Below are 9,368 nucleotides of genomic sequence, written 5' to 3'. Positions count from 1 at the left end.
CTTCTGGCCTGCAAAGTTTCTGTTGAGAAATCAGCTGACAGTCGTCTGGGTACTCCCTTGTAGGTAACTGACTTTCTTTCTCTTGCTGCTTTTAGGATTCTCTCTTTGTCTTTTGCTCTTGGCATTTTAATTATGATGTGTCTTGGTGTGGTCCTCTTTGGATTCCTTTTGTTTGGGGTTCTATGCGCTTCCAGGACTTGGAAGTCTATTTCTTTCACCAGGTAGGGGAAGTTTTCTGTCATTATTTCTTCAAATAGCTTTTCAATATCTTGCTCTCTCTCTTCTTCTGGTACCCCTATAATTTGGATGTTTTTTTTAATTTTTATTTTTTCCTTGTTTTTTATAATTTTTTAAAATATATTTTATTGATTTTTTACAGAGAGGAAGGGAGAGAGACAGAGAGTCAGAAACATCGATGAGAGAGAAACATCTACCAGCTGCCTCCTGCACATCTCCCACTGGGGATGTGCCCGCAACCCAGGCACATGCCCTCGACCGGAATCGAACCCGGGACCCTTCAGTCCGTAGGCCGACGCTCTATCCACTGAGCCAAAAAGCTGTCCCAGAGGCTCCTTACACTATCTTTGTATTTTTGGATTCTTTTTTCATTTTGCTTTTCTGGTTGGGTGGTTTTTGCTTCTTCGTATTTCAAATCTTTGACTTGATTCTTGCAATCCTCTGGTCTGCTGTTGGGAGTCTGTATAATATTCTTTATTTCAGTCAGTGTATGCTTAATTTCTAGTTGGTTCTTTATTACAACATTGAGGGTTTCACCAGTCTTAATGAAGATCTCACTACATTTATCGGCGGCTTCTAGACAGTTCTTTAAAGACCTTAAAACTGTGGTTTTGAACTCTATATCCAGCAGTTTGCTTTCCTCCAATTCTGTCATTTGTGACCTGTTTCTTTGTCTCGGCATTTTTTTATGCTTTGCTGTGTCGATAGAGTGCCTTTCTGTGCTAAGTGTCCCAATTACCTGAGGTGGACACTCTTGGTGCACCCCCTTGTGGGCTTTGTGCACAATCTTGTTGTAATTAAGCCTTGATTGTTGTAGTTATCACTAGGAGGAATTGACCTCCAGGCCAATTGGCTGTGAGAATCAGCTCTGTCTGCAGTGGGAGAACTTCTGTGCTGGAGACACCCCTCTGGGGCTAGACTTGCTTCGATGGGGCTTTGGTGCTCACTGAGTCTGCCCCGTGAGTGTGTTTTTTATGGTTCCATGGAGCTGCAAACTGGATGGTCCCACTCTGACCTCTGGGCTTCCTGGCTCCTGGATCTCTAGGGAGGTGCTAATCTAGCCTTTGCCTGAGGCTATCCAGCCAAAGTCTCCCTGCAGGGCTTGGGCAGGGTGGGTCCTACGGGATCAACAGGGCGGGGTTAGCAATTATGGCTGATCTCAGTCTTGCCCTCAGAGACTCTGCTTCTCAGTGTCCCATTAATCCCTGTAAGCCCCTTGGAGAGAGAGCTGCCCTCGGGTTCTGAGTCTGGGTCCCAGAGACTCGTCCGGAACTGGAGCTCAGAGCCTGAGACTCCCTCCCAATTGAAAACGACAACCACACCCTCAGCCGCCAGCCCGCTCCGCACCCACCTCTGCACCATAGTATTTCACCTCCGCACTGCGCCTCCTCTGAGTTTCAGTATGCTTTTCTCTTTCCTTCTAGTTGTAGAACTTACACTCAGCCAGCCTTCCTATGGTTCTGGATGATGTCTGTACTGTCTTTTAGTTGTATTTTTGAAGTGGTTGTGCCAGACAGCAATCTCCAGTGTTTACCTATGCCGCCATCTTGGTTTCTCTCTCATCCTAACTTTAGAGAGTGCCAAAAGGAAAGCAATGTTTTTAATCCTAATATCAGAGTGCCAAAGTGATGCAATGTTTTTCACCCTAACATCAGGGAGTGCCAAATGAATGCATGATTTTCACACTAACTTCAGAGAGTTGCAAAAGGAAAGCAATGTTTTTCATACAAACCTCAGAGAATGCAAAATGAACTCAATGATTTCATCCTAACTTCAGCGAGTGCCAAAAGAATGCAACGTTTTTCACCCTAACTTCAGAGAGTGCCAAAAAGAAACCAATGCTTTTCATTCTATCTTCAGAGAATGCCAAAAGGAAACCAATGCTTTTCATCCTAACTTCAGCCAGTGCCAAAGGAATGCAACGTTTTTCAAGCTAATTTCAGCTAGTGCCAAAAGGAAACCAATGCCATGCATTTCACCCTAACTTCAGAGAGTGCCAAAAGGGAACCAATGTTTTTCATCCTAACTTGGGAGAGTGCCAAAACCAATGCAATGATTTTCATCCTAACTTCAGAGAGTGCCAAATGAATGCAATGTTTTTCATCCTAGCATCAGAGAGTGCCAAAATGAATTCTGTTTTTTATCCTAACTCCAGAAAGTGTCAAAATGAATGCAATGTTTTTCAACCTAACTTCATAGAGTGTCAAAAGGAAAACAGTGTTTTGGGTTGTTTTTTTTTTTTTTGCAGAATTTTATTAGTATGGAATAGAAAGTATATCAAACAGAATTTAATAAAACATTTCATAAAGCAAAGGCACAAAGTCATCAGAAGAGTCCCCGTCCGTCCCGATTTCTACTGCAATAACACGGCTCAGGGACACAGTTTGGCCTCAGGGCCACAGGCACTGCTGACAAACTGCAGACCTCACAGGGGGCCCTGGCCCAGGTTCCCCAAGGCAGTCAGGGGCACCGCTGGTAGAGCTTCATTACATAGCTTGCTATTTCCATTAGACCTGAAGGCCACAATTGCAACTAAGTTTCCAATACAATGGATTGACCCTTACAAAAAGAAATCTACTTCCTTCGCCCATTCTATAAGGACCAAGTACAGTTTCATCTAAAAGTTCCAATTGACATCTCACACGTCCCCCAGTGAAAAGTGCAGTAACTGGGACCCCGTGTCAGCAAGCCTTGTTGGACTTGCCACCATCTGAACACACAGCAGCGGGGGGGCTCTGGTCCACCAGAAACAGCTGCACCCGGTGGTGTCCCCTTCCCAGCTCCATAGTCTCAGCCAGGAGGCCTGGAGGCCTGGAGGCCAAGGAACAAGTCTTGGCTGACAAGGGGCGTCTCACTGGCCGTCGCTCTCTTCAGAGGAAGAGGAAAGCTGAAGGTCCTCTTGGAGGACAGCCCATGGGCCCTGTGACGGAGTCCCTCTGACTTGTCTGAGGTGAGGAGGGCTCTGAACAGCAGACCCAGGCTTCTCAGCAGGGGGCATGGAGGGAGTTGTCACCAGCCTGCAGCTCCACTGGCCTCCATGGAATCTCTTAAATGCCATTCTGATGGGCTGGTATGGAATCCGGGGACTTGGTGGGACCTGGCAGGGCTGCAGGGTCTTGGCAAGAGGGCCCACGTGCGGAGGCTGGAGGTCTGCTGTGTGCGTGCTCTTCTGGGGGGACAGGCAGGGCCTGATTCTGCGTTTCTTTCTGGCCTTCTGGCAGAGCTGGATGGATGTCTGGGCCGCTCTCTTGCCTGGTGCCTTGGTGCTGAGATTGGAGTCCTGGCACCCACTCTGTGCAGCAGGATGTGGCATGCTGGGCGAGTTTCCATCAGGGAACCTGGCTTGTTCCTGAGACATCAGGGTGTGGCCCAGGCCATGGGTGCTGGAGCCAGACTGGGGCTTGCTGCGTGTCTGCTGGACACTGTGGGTGGCATCCTGGACAAAGCGTGTGCATGCTGGCGGAGGGGTGTCAGTGACAGGAACTGACTGCCCAGGATTTAGCCCAGAAGCTGAGCAGGCGCTCCCCTCAGCTTTTGTGCAAGGAGGCGCTGGGGATGTCACCTCAGGTTTCCTGGCAGGTGACCCAGGGCTGAGACAGGGGTCTTGCACAGGCTTCCTCTTGCTCGTGGGGATGGGCATGGGCCGGGTGGGACGACGCCTGAGATACACCTCCTCTGGTGTGCGAGACTTTCGTGCCGCCCGGGCCCTCTGCGTCTGCTTCCCTTTCTGGACCTTCCAGGGTCTGCAGGGGCCCCGTTCTGGGTGATGATCCACCATTGGCCACACCTCCTAAGACCTTCAGGTCTTTCCTTCTGGGCTGTGGCCTCCTGAAACTCCTGCTGTGACCGGGTTGGCTGGGGCTCAGATCTCAGACCTGGTGGAGAACCAGGGCACTGACTGCAGAGCTGGAGCACTCTCAGGAAAGAAATGCTGTTCACCCTCACTTCAGCGAGAGCTAAAAAGAAACCAATGCAATGCTTTTCACCCTAACTTCAGCCAGTGCCAAAAGGAATGCAACATTACTCACCCTAACTTCAGCCAGTGCCAAAAAAAAACCAAGGCTTTTCTTCCTAACTTCAGGGAGTGCCAAAAAGGAATTCAACATTATTCACCCTAACTTCAGAGAGTGCCAAAAGTAAACCAATGTTTTTAATCCTAACTTCAGAGAGTGCCAAAAAGAAACCAATGCTTTTCACCCTAACTTCAGCGAGTGCCAAAAGGAAACCAAGGCTTTTCTTTCTAACTTGAGCGAGTGCCAAAAGGAATGCAAGGTTTTTCAACCTAACTTCAGCGAGTGCCAAAATGAGTGCAATGTTTTTCACCCTAACTTCAGAGAGTGCCAAAAGGAAACCAATGTTTTTCTTCCTAACTTCAGCGAGTGCCAAAAAGAAAGCAATGCTATGCTTTTCACCCTACCTTCAGTGAGTGCCAAAAGGAATGCAACATTATTCACCCTAACTTCAGCCAGTGCCAAAAAAAAACCAAGGCTTTTCTTCCTAACTTCAGGGAGTGCCAAAAAGGAATTCAACATTATTCACCCTAACTTCAGAGAGTGCCAAAAAAAAACCAAGGCTTTTCACCCTAACTTCAGCGAGTGCCAAAAGGAATGCAAGGTTTTTCACCCTAACTTCAGCGAGTGCCAAAATGAGTGCAAGGTATTTCACCCTAACTTCAAAGAGTGCCAAAACCAATGCAATGATTTTCTGTTTCTTTTTTTAAAAAATATATTCCATTGACCTTCCACAGAGAGGAAGGAAGAGAGTTAGAGAGTTAGAAACATCGATGAGAGAGAAACATCAATCAGCTGCCTCCTGCACATCTCCCACTGGGGATGTGCCCGCAACCCAGGCACATGCCCTTGACCGGAATTGAACCTGGGATCTTTCAGTCCGCAGGCCAAAGCTCTATCCACCGAGCCAAACCGGTTTCGGCCAATGCAATGATTTTCATCCTAACTTCAGAAAGTGCCAAAAGAATGCAATGTTTTCATCCTAACATCAGAGAGTGCCAAAATGAATTCTGTTTTTTTTTTAAAAAAAAAATATATTTCATTGATTTTTTACAGAGAGGAAGGGAGAGGGATAGAGAGTTAGAAACATTGATGAGAGAGAAACATCGATCAGCTGCCTCCTGTACACTTCCTACTGGGGATGTGCCCGCAACCAAGGTACATGCCCTTGACTGGAATCGAACCTGGGACCCTTCAGTCCTCAGGCCGAGGCTCTATCCACTGAGCCAAACCGGTTAGGGCTGAATTCTGTTTTTTATCCTAACTCCAGAAAGTGTCAAAATGAATGCAATGTTTTTCAACCTAACTTCATAGAGTGTCAAAAGGAAAACAATGTTTTGGGTTGTTTTCTTTTTTTGAGGAATTTTATTAGTATGGAATAGAAAGTATATCAAACAGAATTTAATAAAACATTTCATAAAGCAAAGGCACAAAGTCATCAGAAGAGTCCCCGTCCGTCCCGATTTCTACTGCAATAACACGGCTCAGGGACACAGTTTGGCCTCAGGGCCACAGGCACTGCTGACAAACTGCAGACCTCACAGGGGGCCCTGGCCCAGGTTCCCCAAGGCAGTCAGGGGCACCGCTGGTAGAGCTTCATTACATAGCTTGCTATTTCCATTAGACCTGAAGGCCACAATTGCAACTAAGTTTCCAATACAATGGATTGACCCTTACAAAAAGAAATCTACTTCCTTCGCCCATTCTATAAGGACCAAGTACAGTTTCATCTAAAAGTTCCAATTGACATCTCACACGTCCCCCAGTGAAAAGTGCAGTAACTGGGACCCCGTGTCAGCAAGCCTTGTTGGACTTGCCACCATCTGAACACACAGCAGCGGGGGGGCTCTGGTCCACCAGAAACAGCTGCACCCGGTGGTGTCCCCTTCCCAGCTCCATAGTCTCAGCCAGGAGGCCTGGAGGCCTGGAGGCCAAGGAACAAGTCTTGGCTGACAAGGGGCGTCTCACTGGCCGTCGCTCTCTTCAGAGGAAGAGGAAAGCTGAAGGTCCTCTTGGAGGACAGCCCATGGGCCCTGTGACGGAGTCCCTCTGACTTGTCTGAGGTGAGGAGGGCTCTGAACAGCAGACCCAGGCTTCTCAGCAGGGGGCATGGAGGGAGTTGTCACCAGCCTGCAGCTCCACTGGCCTCCATGGAATCTCTTAAATGCCATTCTGATGGGCTGGTATGGAATCCGGGGACTTGGTGGGACCTGGCAGGGCTGCAGGGTCTTGGCAAGAGGGCCCACGTGCGGAGGCTGGAGGTCTGCTGTGTGCGTGCTCTTCTGGGGGGACAGGCAGGGCCTGATTCTGCGTTTCTTTCTGGCCTTCTGGCAGAGCTGGATGGATGTCTGGGCCGCTCTCTTGCCTGGTGCCTTGGTGCTGAGATTGGAGTCCTGGCACCCACTCTGTGCAGCAGGATGTGGCATGCTGGGCGAGTTTCCATCAGGGAACCTGGCTTGTTCCTGAGACATCAGGGTGTGGCCCAGGCCATGGGTGCTGGAGCCAGACTGGGGCTTGCTGCGTGTCTGCTGGACACTGTGGGTGGCATCCTGGACAAAGCGTGTGCATGCTGGCGGAGGGGTGTCAGTGACAGGAACTGACTGCCCAGGATTTAGCCCAGAAGCTGAGCAGGCGCTCCCCTCAGCTTTTGTGCAAGGAGGCGCTGGGGATGTCACCTCAGGTTTCCTGGCAGGTGACCCAGGGCTGAGACAGGGGTCTTGCACAGGCTTCCTCTTGCTCGTGGGGATGGGCATGGGCCGGGTGGGACGACGCCTGAGATACACCTCCTCTGGTGTGCGAGACTTTCGTGCCGCCCGGGCCCTCTGCGTCTGCTTCCCTTTCTGGACCTTCCAGGGTCTGCAGGGGCCCCGTTCTGGGTGATGATCCGCCATTGGCCACACCTCCTAAGACCTTCAGGTCTTTCCTTCTGGGCTGTGGCCTCCTGAAACTCCTGCTGTGACCGGGTTGGCTGGGGCTCAGATCTCAGACCTGGTGGAGAACCAGGGCACTGACTGCAGAGCTGGAGCACTCTCAGGAAAGAAATGCTGTTCACCCTCACTTCAGCGAGAGCTAAAAAGAAACCAATGCAATGCTTTTCACCCTAACTTCAGCCAGTGCCAAAAGGAATGCAACATTACTCACCCTAACTTCAGCCAGTGCCAAAAAGAAAGCAATGCTATGCTTTTCACCCTACCTTCAGTGAGTGCCAAAAGGAATGCAACATTACTCACCCTAACTTCAGCCAGTGCCAAAAAAAAACCAAGGCTTTTCTTCCTAACTTCAGGGAGTGCCAAAAAGGAATTCAACATTATTCACCCTAACTTCAGAGAGTGCCAAAAGTAAACCAATGTTTTTAATCCTAACTTCAGAGAGTGCCAAAAAGAAACCAATGCTTTTCACCCTAACTTCAGCGAGTGCCAAAAGGAAACCAAGGCTTTTCTTTCTAACTTGAGCGAGTGCCAAAAGGAATGCAAGGTTTTTCAACCTAACTTCAGCGAGTGCCAAAATGAGTGCAATGTTTTTCACCCTAACTTCAGAGAGTGCCAAAAGGAAACCAAACCAATGTTTTTCTTCCTAACTTCAGCGAGTGCCAAAAAGAAAGCAATGCTATGCTTTTCACCCTACCTTCAGTGAGTGCCAAAAGGAATGCAACATTATTCACCCTAACTTCAGCCAGTGCCAAAAAAAAAACCAAGGCTTTTCTTCCTAACTTCAGGGAGTGCCAAAAAGGAATTCAACATTATTCACCCTAACTTCAGAGAGTGCCAAAAAGAAACCAATGCTTTTCACCCTAACTTCAGCGAGTGCCAAAAGGAATGCAAGGTTTTTCACCCTAACTTCAGCGAGTGCCAAAATGAGTGCAAGGTTTTTCACCCTAACTTCAGCGAGTGCCAAAATGAGTGCAAGGTTTTTCACCCTAACTTCAAAGAGTGCCAAAACCAATGCAATGATTTTCTGTTTCTTTTTTTAAAAAATATATTCCATTGACCTTCCACAGAGAGGAAGGAAGAGAGTTAGAGAGTTAGAAACATCGATGAGAGAGAAACATCAATCAGCTGCCTCCTGCACATCTCCCACTGGGGATGTGCCCGCAACCCAGGCACATGCCCTTGACCGGAATTGAACCTGGGACCTTTCAGTCCGCAGGCCAAAGCTCTATCCACCGAGCCAAACCGGTTTCGGCCAATGCAATGATTTTCATCCTAACTTCAGAAAGTGCCAAAAGAATGCAATGTTTTCATCCTAACATCAGAGAGTGCCAAAATGAATTCTGTTTTTTTTTTAAAAAAAAAATATATTTCATTGATTTTTTACAGAGAGGAAGGGAGAGGGATAGAGAGTTAGAAACATTGATGAGAGAGAAACATCGATCAGCTGCCTCCTGTACACTTCCTACTGGGGATGTGCCCGCAACCAAGGTACATGCCCTTGACTGGAATCGAACCTGGGACCCTTCAGTCCTCAGGCCGAGGCTCTATCCACTGAGCCAAACCGGTTAGGGCTGAATTCTGTTTTTTATCCTAACTCCAGAAAGTGTCAAAATGAATGCAATGTTTTTCAACCTAACTTCATAGAGTGTCAAAAGGAAAACAATGTTTTGGGTTGTTTTCTTTTTTTGAGGAATTTTATTAGTATGGAATAGAAAGTATATCAAACAGAATTTAATAAAACATTTCATAAAGCAAAGGCACAAAGTCATCAGAAGAGTCCCCGTCCGTCCCGATTTCTACTGCAATAACACGGCTCAGGGACACAGTTTGGCCTCAGGGCCACAGGCACTGCTGACAAACTGCAGACCTCACAGGGGGCCCTGGCCCAGGTTCCCCAAGGCAGTCAGGGGCACCGCTGGTAGAGCTTCATTACATAGCTTGCTATTTCCATTAGACCTGAAGGCCACAATTGCAACTAAGTTTCCAATACAATGGATTGACCCTTACAAAAAGAAATCTACTTCCTTCGCCCATTCTATAAGGACCAAGTACAGTTTCATCTAAAAGTTCCAATTGACATCTCACACGTCCCCCAGTGAAAAGTGCAGTAACTGGGACCCCGTGTCAGCAAGCCTTGTTGGACTTGCCACCATCTGAACACACAGCAGCGGGGGGGCTCTGGTCCACCAGA

General features: G+C 48.2%; 1 protein-coding gene across 1 annotated transcript; it reads right to left on the bottom strand.

Moving 5' to 3' along the window:
- Positions 1-6,211: 6,211 nt before the first annotated feature.
- LOC139009561 (putative protein FAM90A26) lies at positions 6,212-7,138 on the bottom strand. The gene has a single exon (XM_070413821.1). It carries the CDS (start codon positions 7,136-7,138, stop codon positions 6,212-6,214), a length of 927 nt encoding a protein of 308 aa, XP_070269922.1.
- Between the last annotated feature and the right edge of the window lie 2,230 nt (positions 7,139-9,368).

This window comes from Myotis yumanensis, unplaced genomic scaffold (genome assembly GCF_028538775.1).
Source record: "Myotis yumanensis isolate MYYU_CA2020_CCGP unplaced genomic scaffold, mMyoYum1.0.hap1 SCAF_4, whole genome shotgun sequence".
Classification (NCBI taxonomy): Eukaryota; Metazoa; Chordata; class Mammalia; order Chiroptera; family Vespertilionidae; genus Myotis; species Myotis yumanensis.
Note: the sequence above shows the minus strand (reverse complement) of the source record. Positions and strands in the feature narration are given on the sequence as shown.